The 27,948-nt window shown below is 45.0% G+C and overlaps 1 protein-coding gene across 2 annotated transcripts; it reads right to left on the bottom strand.

Annotated features, from left to right (window-relative positions):
* Positions 1–6,101: 6,101 nt before the first annotated feature.
* On the bottom strand, positions 6,102–26,308 carry ZNF606 (zinc finger protein 606). 2 transcript variants are annotated; one of them, XM_060130694.1, is made up of 8 exons: positions 25,910–26,308; positions 25,506–25,656; positions 24,735–24,843; positions 23,946–24,002; positions 23,244–23,332; positions 14,721–14,847; positions 14,394–14,492; positions 6,102–9,313 (listed from the first exon to the last, which is right to left on the bottom strand). In XM_060130694.1, exons 3-8 carry the CDS (start codon positions 24,763–24,765, stop codon positions 7,326–7,328), a joined length of 2,391 nt encoding a protein of 796 aa, XP_059986677.1. In that variant the 5' UTR covers positions 24,766–24,843; positions 25,506–25,656; positions 25,910–26,308; the 3' UTR covers positions 6,102–7,325. The 2 variants fall into 2 exon arrangements, with proteins under 2 accessions (XP_059986677.1, XP_059986676.1); XM_060130693.1 differs by lacking the exon at positions 25,506–25,656.
* Positions 26,309–27,948: the final 1,640 nt, after the last annotated feature.

The raw sequence follows: 27,948 nt of genomic DNA, 5'->3' as shown, positions 1-27,948 counted from the left end.
AGGACCTCTTTAAAAACAAAAGCATTTTCTGTCCTTCCTGGTTAAAGTTGCTCAGTGGTTCCCATACAGAAACCCAGCCTTCGTGCGTGTCTGGGCAGCTCACCAAGGCCTTGTGGGAGGTCATCCTTCCTGCTGTGGGTTCTGACCAGACCCAGAAGCAGGGCCTGGAGCCAACTTCTGCCAAACAGAAAACAAAATCAAGCTTAGGCAAGGAGAGACTACGTTCAGAAAGACGATTCCAGTAAGGAGAGGGGGACTGTTGCAGTAGGGAGAACACTCTTGACAGTAAGATCTGCAAGCATCTCCAAGGTTGCACAGAAAGGAACTTTCTTTCATAGGGAGGAGTGAACAAGGCTAGAAAGAACCGGGTGCGGGGAGTGGAAGATCGGACTGCAGCAGGAGATGTCTTGCTGTCAGCTGGTTCTAGAGAGGGGCCACTTTCCTGCATTCGAATACTTATTTAACCTTAGGAGTAAGTCAGAGTTCAAGGGTCTTTGGGGAGTGAAGAAGCTGAACTAAAGTTTGGTGAAGTCAACTCAACAGACTTTTGTTCTGATTGATCAGTCTAGCTAATCATTTATGAGAGTGAATGGAAATTTGGAGAGTCTGGCTCTAGCCTTGTCCTATGTGAAAGAGGGGTCAAGAGTCCCATCTGTCCTTCACAGTAAGCCGTTTCCTGGAACACAAAAGGTTGGAGGGATCCAACTGTCTGTTTTCCAGGAGCCTGGAGGAAAGGTTCAACATTGTCACCCCTCACCTCCAGGTTTCACCCCTCCTTTATCCCAGAACCCTTTGAAGAGGATCTTGGGGTTGCCCCTCTAGGCCACATGAAGCCTGGGCTACCAACTTTTCCTATGGTGTCATCATTGCATGGGGCCGGGTTAGAGTCCCTCACACCTTGCTTGGGTTCTGCCCAAGGTGGGCCCATAATGATCCCAATCCAAGCTGGCTTCCTTCCATATCAGGTCCCACTGGATGTCTGCTCCCAGCATGACAAGAATCTCCAGAGCACTGGGTCTAGCGGATCGGGGTTGGGGCCAGGAGGTCTATATTTTTAATAAGCCCCCAAGTGACTTTTAGGATCAGGAGTTTGGGGAGCAAGGCCAAACTTAGTGACTTTCTGCTGGAAAATCTGATCGGGTTCCCTGTGATTCGGGCCCCCAGTTCTCCACCTGGGGAACCTCCATCCTCAGGGCATAAATACTTGTCTAGACTCTTCAGCAGTTCCTCCCACCACGAGGACCCACCTTGAGAACATTGTTGCCCATAAGTGCTGCTCACTCCATCTGCAGAGCGATTTTGTCTCTGTGACGACACAAGGGAGGGTGTTGCCTGTGCAGACAGAACAGCATCTGCAGGGAAGGCTGGGATGAGCCCTGACCCTCGTGACTCGAAGACTCTGTGTTGCTCGAGAGCAGGACCGCCCACATTCCTGGCCACTTCTCTCCTCTGCCCACAAGGTGAGTCTGATTTGTGGTGTCTTTGCTATCCACCCCCACCCCCCATTTTATGGCCAAGCCTTCTGACTAGTCCTTCTCCCACATACAGGTGTTCTTGACCATCTGTCTATGATTGCGAAGCCCTTCTCCCTGTGGGCACCACTCCACAGTCACCCCCAGTCTCCTCTCCCTGGTCAGGAGACCCAGGATGATGAGAACTCATGGCCACCCCACCTGATGAGGTCGGGCTGCTGGGAAGCACAAGCAACAACCTGCTGGTGTGTTCCAAGCACTCACAGAACCACTGGACACTAGGGACACAGCACGACCAGGACCAACGAGGTGCCCTCCCCCATGGAGATCACAGCCTAATGTGTGGTTTCGGGAGATGGTGTGGACAGTAAGGAAGGAAAAAAATAGACCAGGTGATGTTCTGTAGTGACGTGTGCGATGAAGCAAGTAAACAGGGCAGTGAGGTGGAAAGTGAGGAGAATTCGTTGACTGGATGGTCCGGCATCACCCACAGCTGCAGTGACACAGCCTCTGGTTCAGGCTTCCCGAGGAGTGGCATCAAGGCAGGGCTTTGGAGTAGCTGAGAGACAGGCAGAGACTACATCACATCAGGCACATGTTTCTCCACCCTGCCTCCACAGAGCCCTGGGCTGGTGAATCACATTTCAGTTATCTTGTGAGGTAAGAAGTCAGTGATTGGCTTTCTGATGCCTTCACCTCTCCATCCTAGTATCCATCCTCCCACCCCTGAATTCAGTGGGGTTTACAGGGACCAGGATCTGATCCTGTCTCATGTATGCATAAAAACTGATGGAGTAGCTGCTTCCCTAAGAGAAATAAATGTGCTCACTGGCCAGGCAGTAAGCAATTTTCTGAGCATAACTATTTCAAAAAGAAAAACACCACACTGGATTACAGATTCCACCAGAAGCACGTATATTAGAACAGATGGACCAAAAGTTTAACTTAGTCAATTAAGTACATTTAAAGAGATATGGCATGATACTAACAATAGGAAATGAGAATAAGAACACATAAAAGAGAATCAAGTAGAAATATTAGAAATGTAAAATAGTGGTTGAAATGAAGACACAATAGAGGAAATGAGCAGCAAAATGGACAGCTGAGAAACAAATTAGCAAGCTGAGGAAATGTCCAGACAAAAGGAAGAAAGGAGAAGGAACTAGAGGACATAAAAGAGCAGGTAACAGATATGAACAACAGACACAGATATGCTGACATCTAAATAATAGGAGTCCTAAAAAGAGAAACTTTTTAAATGGCAAAAATGAAATATTAAAAAATAAGAGATAAATTTCCCAGAATGTAAAACATAATAAAGACATCAGATTAAAAGGCCCATAAGTGTCTTATGAAGTTTAACATTTACTTACCATACAACTCAGCTGTTCCACTCCTAGGTCTTTACCCAAGGTAAATGAAAACCTGCATACACAAAAAAGCCCTGAAGAAGAATGCCCATAGCGGCTGTATTTACACTAGCCCAGAACTGGAAACAAGTCAATGTCCATCTAGGTGAACAGGATGACTACTACCTGTGGCACATCCGCATAATGGAAAGCTACTCAACAAAGAAAGTAGACCACTGATAAATGCTACAACGTGGATGAGCCTCCAAAACATGCTGAGCAAAAGAATCTGCATACAAACGTAGCATATGAATACTGTATGATTCTATCTTTATAAAACCCTAAAAGACAATTCTAATATGTACTGACAAAGCAGACATGTGGTTGCCCAGGTCTTGGGGTAGGGTGGAGATTAACTATGAAAAGACATGAGGGAACTTTTTGGAGAAGGGCAAATATTCTCTATTTTTGTTGTAGTGGTGGTTGCAAGGGTGTTGACATTTTTCAAAACTCATCAAACTGTGGCCTTAAAGGGAGAGTCATCAGCATACCAGTTGTGTTTACAGGGCTTCCAGACTGGATGAGATCAAGGCACTGTGAGCAGATGGGAAGTGGGCAGTCTGACAGTAAGAGGTAAAGGAGGTGGAGAAGGAACAGCAAATGGGGCCTGAAATGAGAGAGGCGGGAGGCAAGTCCCAAAGGCCAGGTGAACATGTTTCAAGGAGGAAATGATCTATTATCTAAGAATCTAAGATGCTGCTGATAACGTCAAGGAAGAAAACAGAACTGACCACTGGATTTAGCAATGTGGAGGTCATCTTGCAGCAAGGCAGGTTTTGGAGTGGGTCCAAGAAAGAATGGAAAGGAGTCTTCCCTGGTGGTCCAGTGGTTAAGAATCCGCCTTCCGATGCAGGGGACGCAGGTTCGATCCCTGGCCGGGGAACTAAGATTCCACATGTTGCCAGGCAACTAAGCCTGCGTGCCACAACTAGAGAGAAGCCCATGTGCCACTACAAAAGATCCCGTGTGCTCCAACTAAGACCCGATGCAACCAAAAATAATAATTTTTTTTTTAAAAAAGAAAGAAAGAATGGAAGGGAAGTGAAGACTGCAAGAACAGACAACTTTTGAGATATTTTGCTTTCTGAAACAAAGCAGAGAGTGATTCAGGAGCCAGAGGATTTTTTGTTTTGTTTTTTTTAAGTATGTTTACATGTCCATGGGGATAATCCAGTATATATAGAAAACCTGAGGATACAAGAGATACGGGAAACTTGCTGGAGCGATGTCTTGGAGTAGTGGACATGGGACAGGCTCTGGTGCCAACCCAGTCAGTTCATATACACGCACAAGTGGGAAGGCACGGAAATTATGGAAAGTGGGTAGAGAAGGTGGACAGATGTCATGCAAGGCCTCTGCTGGCTTCTATCACTCAGGGAAACAGGAAGCAAAGTCTTCTGCTGGGAACAAGCGTAAGGGAAGATTCAGTGAAGGGACTGTTGGAATCTTGGTACTAAACAGCCAACTAGCTTAAGAAAAGACACTTGAAACCGATGGTGGGGAGGTTCCAGTCACTGGTAATGGAATGGTCCTAGGGATGACAATGGGAGTGACTGTCTGTTGCAGGGTGGGTGACAAAACCGTGAGCAGACAGGTCAAAGAACTGTGAGGTCAGGACACAGGAAGATCATCTACCTGGACAATAAAATCAGGAAGTATTACGATGCGGGTGGTTTTAGATGCAATACAGCAAGAGCTGAAATCTTTACGGATGGGAAGAGTGAACCATTCATAAGGTGACTGCAACAGAGGGAAGCAGGAGTGATATGAGTTTGGTGTCCCAAGAGTCAGAACTCAGTTTTAGAGAGAAGGGAGGGGAAACAATCTAGAAGCAACAAATGAAGAAGGGTGGAAGGCAAAGCAGCCACTCCCTGCAAGGATCGTAAGAAAAGGTACTGTGCAGAGGGGAAACCCAAGTTTCAGTCACAGCAGAAGATGGCTGAATGGAGAGTTCCAACTGGGCCCAGCAGGTTTCAGAGTTGGGGAAGAGTGGAGCGTGGGGATCAAAAGGGCAATGAACTGAGCTAGATGTGGGTTAGAATAGGGAGGTAAGAGGGGACCTGGGAGCCCTGGGCATACATAAGGTTGTGTAATAGGTGGTAGGGAGGTAGGGAATCCTTCTAGGAGGAAGCAGAAGTCTGTGACCCTTTTAGAAGGACACTTTAAAAGTCCAGGAGGCCCTTTTAGAAATATTTTTTAAAAGATACTAAGCTTGGTGGTACAGTTACAGAACTTGCCAGGATGCTTGTGGAATATTTGTGTATAACTTACAAAATCCTTTGTAGTCCCTAAATCAGAAAATCTGGGTTCAAAGTATATTACTTTGGGTATTAGAATACAATACCCATATATTGGCAGTACACCTCTTGATGCATTAGGCTGCTGTCTCTTACAGAGGTTAATAGTGCTGCCTCTATTCTCTCCAAGGATCTCTGCACAAATCATACAAGAAATCCAATTAATTTACCCCTGCAACCTTTACTGGGCAACCCCTATACATTAAGGTAGGGTCACTGTTACATACCTATGGAAGCGCCAGCTACAGGAGTTTGACAGTGAGCACAGAGTCCCACCATACCAGCAGGCCACTTTTTCTCAACCACTGGAGAGTCACGGACCCCTCGAGAACTAGATGAACCTTCTGTACCCTGGATTTCTAACCAATGCCCTTGAAACCCATCCAGGAAGGACTGCTGGCCCCTAATTATAGCCCTACCTTAGGGAAATACAGGAAATATTTGTGAACCGAAGAAATGCCACCCAAGTCCTCCTAGTCATCTTGCCCCCTTTCCACTCTGAGCACTCAGAGAAACTTCCTCATTTTATGACTGATTAGCTCCCTTTCCTTCTGAATCTTCCTTACTATCAAGTAATCTCTTCATCTGGAGAAGATAAAGAAAATATAAACATTGAATTCTACGGAGACCTTGAGAAATGGTGCTCTCATGTGCAGACGTGTCTCTTGCCCTCTGCCTCATGAAGGGCATTCTAAACCCATCAAGGGGCATTTCCTCTGACTTGCCCAAACCTCCAGTGAGTCCTCCAGCCCCTGCTCTGCTGTAATCTTCAGGGTCATAGGTGGTGAAATTCTAGGGAACCCAGGGCCCAGAAAATGCACTGATTCTGAATGTCCAATCCAGACTTCGTATTCCAAAGGGAGGTTTGCTCTCATGGTACCCGAAATCCCACAGGGTAGAAAGCCAGGTAACTTTACTTCTCATTGTTTAGGAATTTGATTTTTATTATCAAATATCTACTATAAGAACACTGGACAAAATTTAAAAAAAAAAACATTAGGGGAAAAAAAATCACTGCAGAGGCAGTGCAACACAGTGGTTAAAACAATCTCTGGAGCCAAACAATCTTTCTATTCCTAACTAGCTGTGTGTCCTTAGGTAGGTTTCTGATGATTTCTGCCTCAGTTTCTCCCTTTGTAAAACTGGGATAATAGTACCTATCTCATAGAATTAAGGGGACTGAACAAGTTAATATTTGAAAAGTATTTAAAACAAAGTTTAGCACGTGATAAGTGCTGTATGTGTTTGTAAAACTTAAAAAAAAACCTTAACTGGGTTAATTTATCCATGGGTCTTTCCAGTCGTTATGCATATACACTTTTTAGATGTTATAGTAGATATGTATATACAATTTTGTGTCCTTTTTATTCCTTTTTTTGTTATGTATATTGACTCAGTATCCATAATTATAACTTACAGTGACTGCCTAAAACAGATTACAAACTAATTGTCCAACAATGCAGTAATGAGTAAACCATGGTCACTGACACACTGGGTTATTAAGTATCACCTTTTGTTCCAACAACATCAGTCTCATACTTATGGGCAATACCTTTCCATCATTAGTAATCTCATTTACTAATCTTTTCTAAGGTTAATCTCAATCAACAGTAGATATCCCATTCAACACTTTTTTTTCCCTTAAATTCAGGTTTAGTATTCCATATTCTATTCCTTAAAGGGCACCCAGACCCTCCCCTTATAATAGCACAATCTGTGTTTCCATAATGATACACAAAATGTTATTGTAAAGCTTCCATCCAATATTCCAGCTTGATGCAAAACAGCGGATTTCTAGTTGAAACACTTTTCCTAGGATAAAGTTTTTCCCTTAACAATGCACTCTGATCCACAAATAGTTGAGATCTCTTACAAAAAGATGTCTCATTCCCTACGTTCATGTTGCTCAAGTAGGATTCCTGGTGTCCTCTTCACTGTAATTATTTGATGTTAAATAAAGGCTACACAACTGTGGAAGGCTTTTGCCTATTCTTTTCATTCACAGGTTTCTTCTACGATGATAATTTCTACTGATTAATAAGGGGAGAAGTCTTACTGAACTAGTATTAAAAATTTCCCCTCTTGATTATACTTATAGGTTTTTTTTCAATGTGTTATCAAATGTACAATAAAAGAAAAATCTCTCATCAATTCAATTCACAGAGTTTCTCTTCACTATGATTTCTCTGGTGTTGAAGTAGGGCTGAGTGACCACTAAAGGCTTTTCCACAGTCAGTGCATATAAAACGTTTCTCTCCACTATGCATTCTCTGATGAATAATAAGAGAAGAATTCTTACAGAAAGCTTTCTCACAGTGATTACATTTGTAGGGTTTTTCTCCAGTATGGTTTCTCAGATGTACAATAAGGGAAGAACTCTCATTAAATGCTTTCCCACATTCATTACATCTATATGGTTTCTCTCCAGTATGAGTTCTCCTGTGTGCAATAAGATGAGAGCTACAGTTAAAGGATCTTTCACATTGATTACATTTGTAGGGTTTCTCACCAGTGTGGATTCTCCGATGGGCAACAAGGTGGCAACTCTGGCTGAAGGATTTTCCACATTTATTGCACTCATAGGGCTTCTCTCCAGTATGAGTCCTTTGATGTCTAACAAGGTGAGCCATCTGGCTGCATGATTTTCCACATTTATTACATTCATAGGGCTTAATTCCAGAATGAATTATTTCATGTTTAGTGAGGGCTGAACGTTCTCTGAATGCTTTGCCACATTCCTGACAGTTATAGGGTTTCTCTCCTGTGTGAGTTCTCTGATGGGCAATAAGGTGGGAGCTCCAGCTGAAGGATTTTCCACATTCAGTACATTTATATGGTTTTGCTCCAGAGTGAGTTCTTTCATGTTTACTAAGGGCTGAGTAATCCCTAAAAGCTTTTTCACATTCATCACATTTAAAGGGCTTCTCTCCAGTATGCATTCTCATGTGGGCAATAAGATGGGAGCTCCAGCTGAAAGATTTCCCACATTCAGTACATTCAAAAGGTTTCTCTCCAGTATGAGTTCTCTGATGTCCAATAAGATGGGAGTTCCAGTTGAAAGACTTCCCACATTCATTACATACATAAGGTTTCTCTCCCGTATGAATTCTCTTGTGTACAATAAGATGAGAATTCCAGCTGAAGGCTTTTCCACATTTATTACATTCATAGGGTTTGATTCCAGTGTGAGTCCGTTCATGTTTAGTAAGGGCTGAACGATTCCTAAAAACTTTTCCACATTTATCACATTCATAGGGTTTCTCTCCAGTATGAGTTTTCTTATGTTGGATAAGGTAAGAGCTCCAGATAAAAGACGTCCCACATTCATTATATTCGTAGGGTTTCTCTGCAGTGTAAGTGCTTGTATGCTGTGTAAGGAATGAGTCATACCCAAAGACTTTCTCCCATTCATTGTATTTATATGCTTTCTCTACAGTACCAATTTTTTGATGTTCCATAAAGGATGAAAAGTAAAAGATATTCTCATATTCTTTGTAATCATACTGGTTTCCTCCAATATGAAGTCCTGGATGTTCACTAAATGATGGGCTCTGGTTAAAGATTTGATGGCATTCCTTATATTCATATAGTTTTTCTCCTGTATGCATTCCCATATGATCACCAAAATGCAGTATATGATTGAAAGATTTAACAGCATCAGTACATTTGAAAAGATTATCTCCAGTTTGCACCCTTGCAGGGTGAACAGGTTGCATGGAGTGGTAGAAGGCTTTGTCATACTCATTATTTTCACAGGTAATCTTATCTGCATACATTATGGCTGAGTTACATCTCCAACTTTCAGCATTTGTATCAGGCTTATAGAAATGTTCTATTTGAGAAACTTTCTGAGATGGAACAATGCTTAGTCTCTGGCTACACCCTGCCCCAAGTTCACAGAACTCAGCGCCTCTTTGAGACAGTACTTGCTTTTGCATGAAGACCATTTGCCTCATAGCTGTACTCTGGTTCATGTGATACATTTCTAATTGGTCTTTACATCCCAAAACTTCTAACCTGGAGAACCAAGGATCATCCCATATGTATCTCTCCAACTTCATGCTATGGGACTGTTCCTCCTCAAGAATGCTCTGTGTTGGGATCAACGCTTTGCTTTCAAGATTTCTCACCCATTCTGAAATAAACAGAAAATATCCATGAGAGCATAGGGAAAGAACTTCTAAGAGTAGAGTGGAAAAGGTAAGATTTACTGTCCATATTATTGAAAAGGTAAGCATGAACTTGTTTCCAAATAGACTTGTAACCCAGAGGAAGATTGTAATAGGAAAGAGAAGAATAGTAAAAAGTGAACAAAAGTAGTTAACCAGAATACAAAGTGTGCACTGAATATGAATAAAACCCATTTAGGAGTATCTTCCCATGAAAAGGAGGACCAGTTATTACATGTGTGCAGGAAAGAGTTAACTCTACACACTTGAGTTGGTCACACTTTGCACATTCCCAAGAAGGCCTGTTTCATGACTGGCCCTCGGCCAACTCCTAAGGACTGAGATCCTGGAATGTTCTAACTCATAAGAGTGTTCTGCATGCTTGAACCCTTGAAGTATACTGTACCAACTTCTCTAGACAGTTTGTACAAACAATGTCATTTATGGTGAACACCTGCTTCCTTCTGGGGTTCTGGAGCTTCCATGATTACTCAGTCAGTCATGTGTGTCTAAATGACCAACCCCCAATAAACACCCTGGACTCACAGGCTTGGGCAAGCTTCCCTAGTAGATGACACTTCACACAACTCATTGCTGAAGGAATTAAGTGTGTTCTTTGCAACTCCACTGGGAAAGAACTACTGAAAGCTTGCATTTGGTTTCCTCCAGACCTCGCTCCATGCACCTTTACCCTCTGCTGATGTTGCTTTGTGTCCTTGCACTGTAATAAACCATTACCCTGAATATAATGCCTTTTGAGTCCAGGGAGTCCTTCTAATGAATCACTGAACCTGGGGGTTGTCTGGAGGATCCAGATGCATTTAATACTATTAAGGTGAAAAAATAATAACTGGCTTAACAAAAGACAGATGAACAACCAGCCCCTCAGAAACTAATGTTTAAATTATTAAAGTGTGCTAATTCATTTCTATGTTATAATGTCCTTACTGTTCCCCTACTTTGACACCTGCCAAAAAAAGAAGGGGATGGGGTTAAGAGAAAGTATCACCAACAAAGGCTTCAAGCTATCACATTATTTCCTATCTCACAGAGTTCAGTCAATAACACAAAATCATCCTCCTGAACGGCAAAAATCACGTGGTTTCAGGATACTCCTAAAGTTCTTCTAACATGTGTAGAATAATGACAAAAGAGATAGACTGGAAAGACAGCACACTGCAATGAAGCAGATACAGGAGTTATAGTCTGATAATCTGTATTTAAGTACTGGGTCTGCCACTATCCTTACGTGACTTTTCTGAAGATTAAATGAGATTGTGAATCCAGCAAAATGTCTGGCAAATTCAATATGTGGAAGCTACCTATCATCACTGCTGAGGTATCAGTCCTCCAACAACAGGGGTCTGTATTAGTTTCCTATTGCTGCTGTAACAAATTACCACACATGTTGTGGCTTAAAATAACAAACTCACTGTCTCACAGTCTGAAAGTCAGAAGTTCTAAATGGCTTTCACTGGGCTAAAATCAAGATAACTTTCCTTCAGAAGCTCTAGGGGAAAATCCACATCCTTGCCTTTGCCATCTTTAAAAGCTGCCTGCATTCTTTGGCTTGTAGCTCCCCCCTCCATCTTCAAAGTTTATCATTCCAACCTTTGCTTCTGTCAGTCACATCTCTGTGTCTCTGACACTCCTGCCTCACTCTTAGAATGACCTCACAATAACATGGGCCCATCCAGACAATCCAAGATAATCTATCTCAAGATCCCTAGTTTAATTCACATCTGAAAAAGTCTCTTTTGCCATATAAGGCACCATATTCACAAGTTTCAGATGTGGACATTTTGCAGGGGTGGGTATCATTCATTATTCAGCATACCACAGGGTCTAATGCTGCAGGTACCCAACAGGGCCTAGACCCTTGTCCTCTTTCTCCAGGTTTTTCTTCTTCTTCACTATACACCATTTTCCCTCTTTTATTACCCAAGTCCATTACAACAGGAGAGATCCTACTCTGCTCAAGAAATGGCACTTACTATCAATTTTAAGCTTAGCTTCTAGTAGTTAGGGAATGATCTTCAAACAACTTTTGAATTTTTCCAGTAGAAACTTTAAAAAATGGTAGCTGACCAAGTCACTGATTAGATAAATAATGTCCGTCCAGCTTCATACTCAGTACTTATGGCCTGAGTGTCTCTTCCACCTGTAAATTATAATCTATGTGATGAGGTGACGATCTAAACAGTTATGAATACACACATTACATCACTGAGAGTTTGTGGGGTTGTAGATGCTAAGCGGATGGGAGGTCAGAAAAGGAGACCACGACAGAAGCAATCAAGGAAGGTTTCACACAAGAGAAATAACATGAACTCAGTCTTCGGGCATGGCTCAAATACAGACAGACTGCTGGTATGGCATGAGCAAAGGCATGCGTGATGTGACTGAAATGTAAGGAGGGCCTTAAGGATGCCAGCTGAGTAAACTGCAGGAACTAGTCAGGAAATGAGCAAAATAATAGAAAAAATTGGAAGGTCTTGAAATCTGGTCAGAGTTATTTAAAAGGCAACTCAAGTCACTGTAGGTTTACTGGCAGAGACCTCATAATGGAAGATTTCAGGGATATAAATCTAGAAACAACATCTGAGGGGGCTAATAACAAATAATAATTCACTCACCAACTTGAGCTGGAATTTTATGAGGGTGCCTACCTGAGGGTGATGTTGGTGGAAGCTGAATGACACAGCTGACATTTCAGAGGAAGAAAATCTCAGAAGTCAGACAAGAGATTACTTCTTAGAGAGGAAAGAGCAGGCAGTCAGGATGACTTCCCCATTTCCAGCTTAGCAGACTCACAGAAGGTTGGCATCAGGGATATAGATCAGGAAGACGGGGAAACAATCTAGAAGGGAGAGCTGAGATTCCTGGTTCTACCAAGATCAAGGAGACAGTTGAGATGATTTCCAAGAAGGCAGAAGTGTAAGGATGGAGGTGGTGGAACCACAGGGCTCAGGACAGTTACTTAGAATGGTCAGCACTGACCATTAAAGCTTCTGGAATTCATGACTCCTTGGTGGAAGGTTTCAGATCCAGATAGGGGGCAGCTGGTTAAGACTCCACAAAAGTTCACTTCGTTAGATGGGAAGATGTACAACTTCAGGACTCAAGAGGGGGCCATGGTATATCGTTAAATTAAAAACAACAAGATACAGAATGATGTGTATTGTATTCTACCTTTGGAAAGGTGAAAAGTAACTACATATGCCTATATTCTTATAATTGCATTAAAAAACTCAGGAAACAAACAATAGAAATTATTGCAAGCAATTAACCTCGGTAAGACATCAGTGAAATTTCACCACTCCATAAAAGCAACCATAAAACTGGCAAAACCTGACAGAATAAGTTTCTTCTGAATTCTCTAAATTAACCAAAGACTTGCAGCAACCCAGGGAGAGTTTATTCAAGGAAAACTGAGTTTCAATAATAACGGTGAGTTTTGTGGCATTTTAACTTACCCTAATCCCATCTGACTCCTCAACTCAGCAGTAGCCTTGGAAAATAACAGCTCACATTTCTGGTGATAGAAGGAACAGAACAAAGCTAGAGCTTTTTCAAAGCCTCATTCCCAAACAACAGTCATTATCTGACCTGTTTGGTGGTTCCCAGGAAGACCCCACTTGAAAGGCTTGTGGGAACTTGCACAGCGCTAAAAACTTCTAGGAAGTAGGTATTTGTCAAACGTTTAATGGCAATGTTTTAAAGCGTTACTGTCTGAGGTGATGGAAAACAGACGGGGTACACAATACACAAAGCAGAAAATGAAAGGAAAACCTGAGGAGTGAGATGTCCATAGATTTGAAAAGTCCTAACATATTCCTGGGAATCTAGAAGGCCCATGCATACACACTGTAATTAAACTTTCAAAAGCCAAAGCCAAAGAGAGAATCCTGAAAGCAACAAGAGAGAAGCAAGTCATCATATACACGGGATCCTCAACAAGATAAACAGCTTATTTCTCATCAGAAACCACGGAGGCCAGAGAGAAAAAGAAATATGTCAACCATGAATTCTATACCTGGCAAAACTATCATTCAAAAGTGGAGAAATCAAGACATTCTCCGATAAAAAAAGCTAAGAGTTTGCTGCTAGTAAACCTGCCCTACAAGAAATGCTAAAAGGAGTTCTTTAGGCTGAAATGAAAAGACACTAACTCGAAATACTGACTACCAGTAAAGGTAACTACATAGGTAAATACAAGAAGATGATACAAATGCATTTTTTGTTTGTCTCCTATCTGATTTAAAAGACAACTACATAAAGCAATAATTATAAATAAATTAAAAATCTGTTATGAATCTATGTTGAAACACAATGTACAGATGTAATTTGTGACAATAATAGCACAAAAGAGGGAGGACAGAGCTATACAGAAGCAAAGTTTTTGTATACTATCAAAATTAAACTGATAGTAACCCAAACTAAATTGTTATAAATTAAGATGTTAATTATAATTCCCAGGGCAACCACTAATAAAATAACCCCAAAATTTATAGTAAAAGGAAAGTGGTTACCTGTGTGTGCCTCTGTGTGTCTATCTGTGTGTCTCTCTGGAGAATAATAATAATGTGGATAAGAGGAGAGAGTATAAATGAGATTTTTTTCAGCTTACACATTTTATATAGCTTTGAGTTTTTTGAATCATGTAAATACATTATCTATATTAAAAAAACATTTTTTGTTGTTTTTTTGTAAGAAGAGTTAGTGACTACAGGCCACAAGTTTGGCAATAAAACATTAAAAAGCAGGTAAATGAATGAGAAGTCTTCTTAGACAAAGGGACAAAGCAAAGAACATGAGAGGTGAGGAGGGAAACTGTAGCATACAAAAACTGTTACTGTGTTAAAAAGGTGGGCATCTTTGCTCTGAATCAACAGCAGAAAAAAGTCAAGGGATAAAGGGATAAAGCTCCTTGGAAGGAACTGTGACCGTCTCTGAGGAAGTGAACTCCTCACGGCCTCAGCCCACTTCCCAAACAAGGATGGCTTCGAGGAAGGTTCCTCGCTCCCACCTGGGGTCTGCTCTCACCTGGACAAGTGCCTTGAGGAGGATATGCCTGCTCCACCGACCACGGTTCTTCTCCTTGCTCCAACAGGGAGATGACCTCAGGCTTGGCGATCTTATTCCCTACATGTGGAGGAAAAACACAGACTTGTAGAGCCATGTAACCCTCCCTTGTCTATTTCTCATGAATGACTTCACTTCATGCTTTATGAGCAATAGGGATTTCATCCTTGAACCTCAGGGCTCAAGATCATCTCAGCCCTTCTGAGGCCTCGTAAGCTTGTAAACAGAGAGTAGCACAGGGGATTGCAAGGGGGACAGCATCGTTTACTTGGGCAGTCCCCGCCTTACCCACAGAGAGCAGATGCCCATAGGTCTCCAGCATCACATCACGGTACAGGGTCCTCTGAACAGGGTCCAGCCGCCCCCATTCCTCTTGGGTGAAGTCCACAGCCACATCCTTGAAGGTCACTGGTTCCTAAAAGAGCACACATGTTCCTCCTCAGCCCGGAGCTACCCCCACTCCAGTGTTTTCTGGGGATGGAGTGAGGCTGACAGCCCTGGAGAGGAGATAGTACATAGAGGAATTGTCCTGGATGCGTTCGGTATTCTCACTGACGTGGGTCAGGTCTCACTGGGAGCCACCCAGGGCCCTGCATTTGGGATGTACTCTTAGGGAGTTAGATATCTGGGCCCATAATAACCACAATAGAGATGAGCAGGTCTCTCCTAAGATCTTGCCCAATTCTAGTTAACACTGGCTGGTATGGACAGGACTCCCATCTGGGCAATTCCTCCTGCTTCTCTGGAACTGCAGACACTTAATAAGACCGAGACCAGGACCAGGGTGGATGCAGACTCTGAGCCCTGGTCACAGACCAGAGAACCTGGGGCTTAAGTCTGCTCCACGTGTAGATCTAGGACCTGGAAGGGTGACCGCCTTGTTGGCCACAGCAGAGACACTTCCACTCCCAGATTGTCTCCGACCCAAGGACTGGAGGTAGGGGTGAGACAGGATTAAGCAGAGCAGCCCAAGCCAAAGAGAATCACTTACAGTTGCTGTCAAAGCACTTTGATTTTGAAAAAGTTCAAACTGATGTTTTTAGGAAAAAGAGAACCAAGAATACCCACTAGAAAGCCAAAGGGAAGTCTGATTTTTGCAATGAATGCATCCCTTACAGTCCTTTGAAGCCATCAACGTGAGCCTCAGGTATCTGGGCACTTCCAGGTTGTGGCAGGGGGACTGGGGAGCGAGCTGTGCTTCATGGGAGGTGAGTGAGCGACAAACCCCACAGCCCCTGCTCCTTCCTAGGGCCCCCTCTTGGGCTGTCTGTGCACTACAGTCCTCCCTTCCATGTCAGTGCAGAATCATCCCCAGGACAAACACCCACTGAATGGATACACGTGCAGTGCGCTTCCACTCCAAGCATCCCTCCACTTCCTCACAGCCTGCTATTCACTTCTCTTCCACCCGCATGTGGCCTTCCTTTCTGTCCTGAGAGTCATCCCCGACCAGGGTCAGCCCTCATGCTGGTCTTCAGTGTAGACTTTGCTCTGCTGGTCTGAACTGCTCCTCCTCCACCTTCACATGACTGGCTTGAAACACAGAACTGCTTCTGCTCCAGTGATTCTCTAACTCCAAAAAGCATTTACAACTGCTATTCACAACCTCCTTTAGTGAAACCCTCCTTAGCCTTGGACTCCTCCATTCCAATTTTTTTATTTTCCTCTTACAGACATGCCCAGGCCTCAGTTTCCTTACTGGCTGCTGCTTCTACATTTTTGGGGTAAACTTTTTTTACTTAAATGTAACATTCGGGTAGAGAAGCGCACAAAACCGAAGTGTGCACCATACCTAAACTCAATGCACTTTCAGAGTGATCACACTTGGGAGACCAGCTGGGAGGCCAGGCTTCCTGCCCAGGGTGCTCCTGGTGTGCACATCTCATGCTCCCTAATCTCAAGGGTGGCACCTACTTAGATGGCTTCAAAGTTCAATAGTTAACAAGGTCCAAGCCCACACCGTGGCAGCTGTCAAGCTGGTGGACTGAGCCACAAGTTCACCTCCCACCCTTCCCAAGACCCCAACAGATCCCCATACACATACTTAAAAAGGAACAAACCACCACATCTAATTGACACAGAAGGAATGAAATCACTAGAGAGATTCTGCAACCCCTACTAAAATAGTGGACATTGGCAATGATCATCGATGACTGCTAAACCACAGGTGAAAGGCATAAGGGAAATGTCCGATGGAGGGGTCAGGCTGACAATACCTGCAGCCACTAATCCATCACATCACCTGGAAATGGGCCAACCAGACAACCTGTGCCCACTGATGCAGGACAGTAAGAAGGACCCAGCACCACCTATCAGGTACTCTTGCCCAAAATACAAAGCCTGAATCTGCCCTATCCTCTAGCTCAACTACCAGTCTATGGGAGACAGCTGGATAGAGGAACTCATCCAAGGATATCACAAAGGCAAAATCAGGCAACCCAAGACAGGTGACCTGGTTTCTTCAGTATATGAAGCACATGCAACATGTGGTCCTTGCTTGGATCCTGATTTGAATAACAATTGCAAAAGACATTTTGGGGACAAGTGGGGAAAAGTGAATACGGGCTTGGTATTAGGTAATAGTAAGGAATTACTGTTGTTAATTTTGTTGGGTGTGTAAAGGTATTGTGTTTATCTTCTAAAAGGTATGAATGTCTCAGATACATACACAGAAGTGTGAAATGATACAGTATCTGTGCTTTGCTATAAAATACTCTAGTTTTTTTTTTTAAAAGGTTGTCCGAATAAATGAAAAGGCAGAAAGTTGGAAGGTGACATTTGCTAAGGCTGGTGAATATGGGTGTCTGTCGTCAGCTGAATAATGGCACTGCCAAAGACGTCCATGTCCTAATGACTGTTACCTTAATATGACAAAAGATGTCATAGTTACAGAGATGTGATTACGTTAAGGATGTTGAGATGGGAAGACTATCTTGGATTATCCAGTGGGCTCAATGAAATCACAAGGGTCCTTACAAGTGAAAGAGGTAGGAGTGTATGCGTCAGAGAAAAGGAGACAATGCAAGCAGAGGTCGGAGTGATGCACACTGAAGATGGAGGAAGGGGCCATGAGCCAAGAAATGGCAGGTAGCCTCTAGAAGCGAGTGAAAGCAAGGAAGCAGCCTCTCCCCTGAGCCTCCAGAAAGAACACAACCCTGTAGACCCATTCTAGACTTCAGACTCCAGAACATGAGAATAAATTCATGTTGTTCTAAGCCATTAAGTTTGTGGTAATCTGTTATAGCGGCAACAGGAAACTCGTAGGGTTTTTAAATCTCCAAAAGTTTTTTTTTTTTTTTTTTCTTTTTTGCGGTACATGGGCCTCTCACTGATGTGGCCTCCCCTGCTGCAGAGCACAGGCTCTGGACGCGCAGGCTCGGCGGCCATGGCTCACGGGCCCAGCAGCTCCGTGGCATGTGGGATCCTCCCAGACCGGGGCATGAACCCGCGTCCCCTGCATTGGCAGGGGGACTCTCAACCGCTGCGCCACCAGGGAAGCCCCTCCAAAAGTTTTTCTCAAGAAAGTAAACGACATAACGGGCCAGCGAAGAGGCCGTCGGCATGTGGTGTTCTACACATTCCCGCAAGATGGGGAGATGAGTGTGGCTGACCAAGGAACCAGAGCAAAGGAGACCCCAGGCCTGCACATTAGAAGGGGCTGCAGGGGAAGCAGGACCCCAAGAGAGGCTCTGGGCTCTGAGCTTAAATGCCACTGAAGCCAGGAGAATCAGGCTGCAAGGTCTATACTCAGGACCTCTATATTCAGGACAACTTTGCCAGTTGCCCCACATCCCTGCCAGCCAGTTTGCCTTGTGGGAAAAACTCCCTGGACCCTCCTCATACTCAAGAGTGTGGGAGGTTCTCAGGCTGCCTGGATGAGTGACTACCCTGGAGTTGAGACCCCTTCAGCCCAACACAGGGAGAGGGGAGGGGTCTGTGGCCTAACAGCCAGCTGTGCACCCAGGAAACCGGAAGCAGAACCGACCTGGTGATCCTGGCCCACCGAGGCACATGGAGATTAGAGTGAGACTTGTCAGGGGAGGGAGGGAGAGAGACAGACAGAGACAGAGACCTAGAGGCAGGTCAATCAGGAACCAGACCTGCTCAGGTGCACAAAGCAGATCTGTCAGACACAGCCTCACAGCTCTTCTCTGGTAAACAAAGACAGACCAGAGGGCCCCTGCACACATGAGGAACATCTGCACAGGTGGAAAGACTGAACTTAGCAGCTAAGAGGACAGAGAATCCAGGCAGCAGTCACATCCAACTTCCAATGACCTATACTTCTAATTCCCAGATTGGAAAGATTCGGTATAAAATAGGACAGGATAATACAAGAGGCTCAGAGAATATGAAGAAGAGATAAAAAACACAGCAGTCAGGGGGCCATCTAACAGACAACCTCAGAAAAATAATATAAAGGAAAACAGGAGGGAATTTTTTAAAAACACAGGACTTCTTTAAAAAAGACACAACCAACACTAGCCATAAACAAAGACAGATATATTTGACAAAAATATACCAAAAAACATTTCACTGATAAAAGACACCACAGAGACAAGCTATAGATTTGGAGAAGATAATCCATATGTGGCAAAGACTCAGGATCCAGAAAGCATGAAATGCCTACATATTAATGTGAGAATCTACAGAAATCTAGGGATGGGAGACACACAGAGAAAGAAGGAAATACAGATGGCCAATAACTCATTTAAAGATATTCAACCTCACTAGCAATCAAAAACATGCAAATTAAAATAATGCAATAAACTTTTGTGGTCTTGAGGTAAACAAAAATTAAAAGACCCGATATTAATATTGTCAAGTGGCAGCAAAGATGCAGGGAAATATGCACCTTCTGAGTGGGGAGACTGAGAAGGGGCTTTGCCCTTTCAGAACCACGTGGAAGCACTGGTCACACAGAAAACACAAACACCCTAAAACTCAGCGAAGTGCTGCCTCCAAGGTATGCCTAGATAAACTTAAATGTGCGCTCAAAGCAAAACTAAAAGAACTTCCACAGGGCTTTGTTTGGAATAGGAAAAATGGTGGAAGGAGGAAGGACTTATAAGCTTATTCTCAGAAGAGATGAGTAGAGTGCGCTTCTCTGATGTGGCAAAAGGAATGTACTTGACCTTCATCTACCACATGGATATACCTCAAAATTGACCTTGAAAGGTGTAGAAAAGCTACATGTAGAAAAAGCATTGTTAAAAAAACCAGATTATTACCTTATAATGTCTATATAGTTTATTACCTACATGAGTATGAAAATGGATTAACTATGTACGTATCTTAAGTGGTTGTTGTCAGGAAGGGTGCAAAAAGAATGTGATTGGGGACTAAAAAGAACGAAAGGTAAATATGGCAAAACATTAACGATGATTTGGAGTGGGACCCTGTTTAATCACTTTTTATACTTTTCTGCAGTTATGGAATTTGTCAAAATAAAAATTTAAATAAAAAATATTTTCAGAGTTGAGAGATGTCATCAAAACTGGAAGGGCCCATGGACTGCCAATCAGGAAGAAAAAAGACCCCTAGCAGAATATGCCCCAATGTCAGGGCCCACAACTCCTGGAGGCCTTAGGGATACAAAGAAAATGCAAAACTGAGGCTGGTGATGAAACAGAAGAGACAGCAGAAGATAGGCACCTAGTCTCACCAGCTGTGGAGACAAGAGGTGGGGCTGGGAGACGAAAGCCTCAGTTACCTAATGCTTAGGAGCAAGGAAGCAGAACAGAGAAGGGCCCCACCCCCTAGGTAGGAGTGAGCCCTTCCATTTCACAGGTAACCCTTACCTGAACTCCTACTTTCCAAATATCATCTGCCAGGATGACTTGCAAAGATGTTTCACCCAAATTCTTGTAAACATTTTTGGACATGTTGCTTTGTACACAAGTATTATCATTTATCTAGACATTCTAAGGCACTTTATGAAATCTGACACACCAGCCTCACGTTTAAACTACAGGAGGGTTTAAGAGAGGATGTAGGGGGTTCTGAGCTGGGTCTTAGCTGTTTACCTGACAGCTAAGGATCTCATCTGATTGCTCCTGCATTACCTGAATTCTCTGACAACTGGCCCCTTCATGGAACCTGGGGAAGTCCAGATATACTCTCTGGCATCTTCAGAATTTCATTATTTATTAATATTTTAGGGCAAGCTCTTTGCAGAGAAGGAAAATATAACTAAACTGTGCTCAACCTTGAAACAACCAAAGACGGAGGCAGAGTATTCCGTTAATTCGTGTTTTATGTGAATGTTTACTGTGCAGAAATCTTTGGTGGATTGTTATAGTGGGGGTTTGAGAGTTTCCATATTTGGGGGGGTCTGGCTGGGGTTTTTATATGGGCTGGGATATTATTATTTTCCCTATTCATCAAAATAATGGGCTCCCACTAGCTGAAACTTCACTAACCAACATGTTTGTAAGATCAGACTATTCGGATAACAAGGGATGACAGCATTTGATATTTTCACCAGGTGAATGCTTTATTTCAATAAATATTTAATTTGGAGGGAACAATAGAGGGATAAGGCGCTCTTGTTTGTGTTCCCAAGACCTCACTTAATACAAAACTCACACATTCAAGTCTTGAGTTTCCCACAGGGAAAGATCCAAAGTGGGTGTGGGAAGGGGCCAGGAGTACATGCTCACAAATCACAACTCTTCAGACATTAAAGGGTGGTGTTATTTTAATTCTCCATTTTATTTTCTCGGCATTAACTCTAATAACTCTCAGAAACCCTCATATAAATGGACAGCAGAGTGCAGCACAGTGGTTATTAGAATTTCTTCACAGCACTTCACTACAGCTAACTTCTGTTCCCAAGCAACTGATCAGGGCCCATCTTTCAGCCTAGTCTAGCTTCACTATCGATTGTCTGCAAATGACCGCACGTTGTAAGAGCAACGAACACCAGTCACCCAAGCTGTGATGCCCTCATTACGTGGCTCAGACCTGAGACGGCAGTGCTGTGACGTGGGGACAGCATACTCACGACGTGCTTCACCAGTCAGCCTTGAAACCGTGGGAGGTTTTGTTAATTTTTTTTTAACTTGGCGGGAGGCGTAATGCTAAGCAGAGATGTTATTAACATTTTTATATCACAGTATCTCACATTTGCTTGATTCATTATTTTAACTTAGAAATGAAAAATCTAAATATAGTAATGAAACTATTTTTGTCTTTCACAGCAGACAATCATTAGAGTACATGTAAATGTGAAGAACTAGGATAAAAATCTCTCATTTAGAAAAAACCCTAAGAAACTGAAACATAAGTTAAAAATAGCTACTTCCAAGTCATGAAAAGAAATAAAATACTGATAAACGATATGACATACAGGACCCATGAAAGCCAGACACAAAAGGCCATATATTATATGATTCCCTTTATATGAAATGCCCATAATGCGCAAATACAGAGAAAGTAGATTAGTGGTTGCCAGGAGCTGAGAGTTGGGGAAACAGGGAGTAACTACTAATGGGTATAGGGTTTCTTTTTGGAATGATGAAAATGTTCTAGAATTAGATACTGGTGATGGTTGCAGAGTTCTGTGAATATACTAAAACCCACTGAGCTACATACTTTAAAAAGTTGAACTTTATGGTACATTAATATTTTAATAAAGCTTTTATTAAAAAATTTTTTTTAAGTGGCTGCCTCAAGTAAGGGGGCTGAGCAAGAGGGGAGGAGGGAGATGACACCTGTCCAACATCATGAACTGTGCTGCCCTATTTCTCTTGGGAGCCACCCTTGTGCCCTTACAGTCACGAAGTCCTCCTGCTTCGACTCCCCTTATACCTCTCAGATCTGGCTTCCAGGTGCTGGTCAGACTGAAGCCTGATACGCCAGCCTGCTTCCCACAGCCCCCATTCTTTCCACTCCCCTGCCAGAGGCAACTTTCCAGCCACATTCTAGACCCTGGTTCCTCCTGCTTCCAACACTTCTGAGGCTTCTCATTACCACCAGGATGGAGACCCAGCTCGGTGGCGGGCATTCAGGATGCGGCTGGGTTTGTCCTGGCCTCTTTGGCCTAAAATCTAATTATGGCCAGCCTTCACCCAGATGCTGGTCATGTGGTGTGTCCCCATGGTGCTACAGGAGGCCAGATTCCTGCTCAGCAGGCTATGCCCACCCGGCTGATGTGTCCCCTTTACCCCTTGGCTCAGGGGTGTTCTATCTCCCAGGCAGCCTCCTCTCCACAGCAAAAGGACCCCAGGTGCTCTGTGCCCCACGGCCTCTATGCAGACTCTCCCAAGGCATCAGTTGTGCTCAGCTCCTCCAGGGCTCAGGGCCTCCCTAAGCACCTCTGGCTTGTGTCCTGAACCACATGTGCAGCACTAGGCAGATGGTGAGGTCTCAGCAGTTGACTGAACCACCCTGGAAAGTGGCATGGGAGCTCCTCAGGATGGGGGCTAACACTTCACCTTTTTCTCCTCCCAGTAAGCACAGAGCTCAGCAGACATCATCAATCTGAGTCAGGCACTGAATACATGAGGGAAGGTGGGAGGGAAAAAGAGGAGGGGGATGCTAGCCAGAAGAGGGTTGCCCCTTATCCACCAAACAGCCCACAGCACAGCTGGGGCCCGGGACTCTGAACAGGCTGGTTGACAGTGAGGCTGCAAGTCATGGAAAACAGAATTCTCCCGACCTATGCTCAGGAATCAATAAACTTCTAGCTGATTCCTTCTTTACCCAAACCCTAGCTGTGGTAAACTGAGGAAGTACATCGACTGGGATGGCCGGGAACACCCTGAACACCTTAGGGAACAGGGCAAAAAAGCAGAAGCCCCATCTCACCTGGGCCTGGGCTGTCGGAAGCCTGGGGGCCCTCCTTCTCTCCTCAGGGGTCTTCTCCACGCACCAGGTAGAGTCCTGAGGACACAGAGCTGGGGGAGGAAAGTGAAGTCACAGAGGCAGTTCTCCCTCCCAGAAGTGTGACCACATGAGTCCCACCTCCTGACCCTGTCCTTCCCCTTTGGGCAAGGGAAAAACCCTACCTCCTCATGTTATAGATGAAAGCAGTGGGGCCGAGAAATTAAAGAATGTGCCTAAACACAGGGATAATCTCCCCTTGCTGAGGTACTGTCTTAGACAAAGTGTCTCTTCACAGACTTTCTAGGCCTGAGCCCTAAGTGGCCACACATTCATTCTCATGCATCCTGTCCTGGAGATATCATCACACTGTACCCCCCAGTGGAGTGTTCTGGTCCCTCTCTGTTCCAGCTCTGCCCAGAGACAGAGCTGGACCAGACCCCACGCCCCCGGCCCCCTCCTCCCCAGCTCTAATTCCCTGGCAATGGCAGGTTACTGCTGGGAGAGACCACAACATGTTAACCAATGTGGCTGATGGGGACACAAGTTGTTTTTTTGCCACACCATGAGGCATGTCGGATCATAGTTCCCCGACCAGGGATGGAACCCGCATCCCCAGCAATGGAAGTGTGGAGTCTTAACTGCTGGACCACCAGGGAAGTCCGGGGACAAAAGTTCTTGACTCACCCCAGGAGGCCCACGGGTCAACAGCCGCCATCCCCCAGGACTGGTCCGTAAAGATACCTGCATCAGAGGATCCGGTTAGGACAAGGAAAGGAAAGAACTGTGACACCAATCCTAGTGACTAAAGGCTACAAATGGAAAAGGAGAACTGTCTCACTAATGCGCAAAACAAAATTCCATAAGTAGAGACCAAGGACGTGTGAAACAAACCCAACATAAGCTAGATTTATAGCAGAAATGCACAGGTGGGTCACTTTCAGGAATTTTATTGATATGACACAGCAACAGAACAATTAAGGACAGAACTACTTAAATAGGCTGGACAGGTATTTGATAAAATTTAACATTACTTAATTTTTAAAAAATATTAGTAGAAAGATACTCCTTTGATATCTTTAATGACAGATACATGAAAGCTCGCTTAAAGATAAAACACACCACTGACACTATTTTAACATTGTTCTTCTATCATAAAACACTGCTATATAATAAGAAACAATAATAATAGTAAAAAAATACGGGAGTAGTAGAGAAATTTTGGTTGTACGTACGACTGTCACACAAATCACTAGAAAATCTCTTAAAACTAATGAGACTTCTCAGGAGATGACTATGAAATACACAAAAATTACACTGACTTTAATACAAACAACCAACTTTTTAAAGAAATCTCACTCAGTTCTAATTCTATACCAAGACAGAGAGACCCCCCCCCCCAATCCCAAAAGCCCTCAGCCCCTCTCCAGCACATCATTGCTGGGGAGGCCCAGAAGAAACAAGATTTGTACTCACCCCACGAAGCCCACGGGTTGATGGCTGCCATCCTGCAGGATTAATCCACCAGGAGCTTGCCCAGGAGCAGTGGATTTGGGTGATTACTGAAAGCAACTGCAATACCCACCTAGTGATAAAAGTGTAAAAAGACAAAAAATGGTCTTTCCTCACAGAAGATCCAGTGGGAATAAAGAGAACACATCCACAGAAACAAAAAGACTCCTACAGAGCATTATAAGAATACAATTTACATGTCAAAAACATAACAGAATTTCTTAAGAGAAATGAAGGGTGACAAGAATTAGCTGAAAAATGGGCACGTTCCAGAATAAGAGAGCAGAAATTTGTCAACAGTTCTCAAGAGACAGCTACTGACAAGGACAAGGTAGCTTTTCTGTTGATTTAACGAAAATTACTATAAAATCTACGTACAACCTTCACATGTAAGTGGCTGTCTAGAGCAGAAAGGAAGGAGGAACGGGGGAATGAATGCTTAATGGGTTCAGGGGTTTTTTCCTTGGGGGTTGTTATGAAAATGTTCTGGAATTATATAGTGGTGATGACTGCACAACGTTCTGAAAGCACAACAAAATCACTGACTTGTACGATTAAATGGTTAATTTTATGTTACGTAAATTTTATCTTTAAAAAAAAAAAATCCACCTGGAAGACCTACCAGGCCCAAGTCTGTCTGTCTCTGCTGGTGCAGAGGCCAAAAGAAAGCCGGGTTTGGAGCCCAGACCATCCCCAACTCCCTAAGTTCTAGGCTTATTTATGCAAGTCCCGCACCTCTCTGAGGGCCCGACGCCCATTGGCAGAGCTCTGCGGATTCCTGGGAGAGTGCACAAAGCGCTGGGACGCCCACTGGGCACCAGGGGCACCGGGATCTGCGCCCGAACTCCAAGTCGGCACACTGAGTATTCTGCACTCTTGCCTGCAACTTGACAAAGTCCTCGGTCACTGTACGTTTAAAGGAGCCCTGGGCTGTTCCCAACCCACTTTTGACTTGCCTCTGCGTCAGATGAGAACGGACTCGTACGAGAAACGCCCGCCAGGGAAGGAAAGGTAGACTCCCCGGAACGGCCTCGGAGGGGTCCTCGCCTCCTGCTTCCTGGCCTCCCGCCCCGGATTTCCTCCGCAACCCTGCCGCGGGTGCGATGCTCTCAGCCCGTCCCGGGAACGGCCGGACTCACCTGGTTCGCAACCACCGGCCTCGCACCCCTGAGGGCCAGTGCCCGCCGCTCTTCGCGGGCGACTTAACAAGCTCGCGTTTGCTTCGCCGGGGACGTTCGGCCCGGCTCGCCCGTGCGTCTGGGGTTCCCGCCCGGAGGACAAAGGCCCGACGCGCAGGGCTCACCCAGGCCCGCCCAGTTGTTCCAGCGCGGCCGCGAGGCCGTAGGCGGGCCGAGGGACCTGCCCTGGCGTCGCGCCCGCCGCGAGTGTAGGCGTCGGCTCTCTCCACCCGTTCTCCCGACCTCCCGGCCAGCGGCAGCGGCAGCGGCAGCGGCAGCGGCAGCAGCAGTAGCAGCAACCCCACGGACTGGGCGACCGCCTCACCTCAGCAGCGGACAATGGCGGTCGCTCCCCCCACCCACCCCGGCCCGGCGTCGACCGGGACGCGCCGCGCAGGCTGCTGGGAGTGGTAGTTCCAGGCGGAGCGCTTCCGGTTAGACCTTGGCAAGTTCCTGGAGGTGCTCGGCCTCCGAGTTCCTCCTTCTAGGGATTTACCCGGACCGCCGTGCCAGAGACCTCGGCGAGGCGGGCGGTGCTTTCCCAGCGGCGGACCGCGCTCCCCAGCCACCGCTGCCTGACGTTAGGGGGCCTCGGTAAATCGCCGGTCGGCGAGCCTCAGTTTGCCCGTCCGTAAAACGGCGGCTTGCTGTAGCCGCACTTAGCGGTGGGAACTTGGTTGAAGTCTGAGCACTTTCCTTTTCGTTCAGTAGTTAAAAGATTGTAAGGAAGTGGTTGTTAGGATACCCTTTTTGGACAAGGAACCTAATTTTGAGCTTCCCCTCACATATGAAGCCCTACTCCTTGTTACCGAGACGAATTTGAGTCCGCTGGACCGAGGCCTCCTTCCCAGCTGTGTTGGGGGTGACCCTTGCTCAGAGCTCCCTAGCCCCTTCCTCCTTGCTCCTTATTCGCCATGCCTGTTCATTTCTCCACCCTAGTTTCGACTGATTAGTTGGGGGGACAGCATGGTGGTCAGAGAGTGGCCAATTGCAGAGAGTCTTAGGGGCATCGGAATGGCTCTGGCTGTGAGCCAGGGCATGGTTCTGAGCAGAGCAGTCATGGGCTCTGGCCTCCTCAAAGGATCACTCACTGTGGCTTCTGTGTGGAGAGCAGAGTTAAAGAGGGTGAGGGAAGGACCAGAGTGACCTTTGTACCAATGCAGTAATCAACGTGGGTGGTGTTCCGTGGTCAGATTGTGGAAATGTTAGCGTTCAAAAGGTAGCGCCAACAGGCAGTAGGTTAAAGGTTGTGCATCATGGGCTGCGGTCCAGTCTGTAATACCCAGAACAAGGAAGGGCATGGAGGAGGCCTCTCAATGCAGAGCAGTTCACCAGGGCCCGGTGGGGAGTGGGTTACAGGTGTGTGATGATACTGCTTCCCTAATACCCAGGCCCTCTCCTACTTCAGGTACCCCAGCTTGTTGGATGCTACCTTGTTCTCTCTGTCACGAGGTGGCAAACGCTGGGGCGAACAGCCATCTTGGATGCCACATTATGGAAGTCTGGGCTACGTCTGAGCTGTTACTGAGGTTTCTGAGTGGGGAGAGACCAGAGCAGTAGGAGAATCTAGGTTGTCTGTGGACATGCCCTTCCTCTGAGAGGTGCCCAAAATGTGGTCACTCCATGCCACGTGAAGGGCTTCAGCTGGTTCCATTTCCTCACAACCAGATAAGAATGAAAGGTAAAGGGGGGGCTTCCCTGGTGGCTCAGTGGTTAAGAATCCACCTGCCAATGCAGGGGACACAGGTTCGAGCCCTGGTCTGGGAAGATCCCACATGCTGCAGAGCAACTAAGCCCGTGTGCCACAACTACTGAGCCTGCGCTCTAGAGCCCATGAGCCACAACTACTGAAGCCCGCGCACCTAGAGCCCATGCTCTGCAACAAGAGAAGCCACCGCAATGAGAAGTCTGCACGCCACAATGAAGAGTAGCCCGCACTGGCCACAACTAGAGAAAGCCTGCACGCAGCAAGGAAGACCCAGTGCAGCCAAAAATAAATA

This window comes from Lagenorhynchus albirostris, chromosome 19 (genome assembly GCF_949774975.1).
Source record: "Lagenorhynchus albirostris chromosome 19, mLagAlb1.1, whole genome shotgun sequence".
NCBI classification, from domain to species: Eukaryota; Metazoa; Chordata; class Mammalia; order Artiodactyla; family Delphinidae; genus Lagenorhynchus; species Lagenorhynchus albirostris.
This window is presented reverse-complemented; position numbering and strand designations above follow the sequence as displayed.

Excerpts from the sequence above, each read along its gene's own strand:
- ZNF606 (XM_060130694.1), bottom strand. The coding sequence starts at position 24,765 with ATGGCAGCCATCAACCCGTGGGCTTCGTGGG. Across the intron at positions 24,003-24,734 it reads CAACCCGTGGGCTTCGTGGG|GTATCTTTACGGACCAGTCC; the intron begins GTGAGTACAAAT and ends CCTCTGATGCAG. Across the intron at positions 9,314-14,393 it reads TCCTCAAGGCACTTGTCCAG|AATGGGTGAGAAATCTTGAA; the intron begins GTGAGAGCAGAC and ends TGTTTATTTCAG.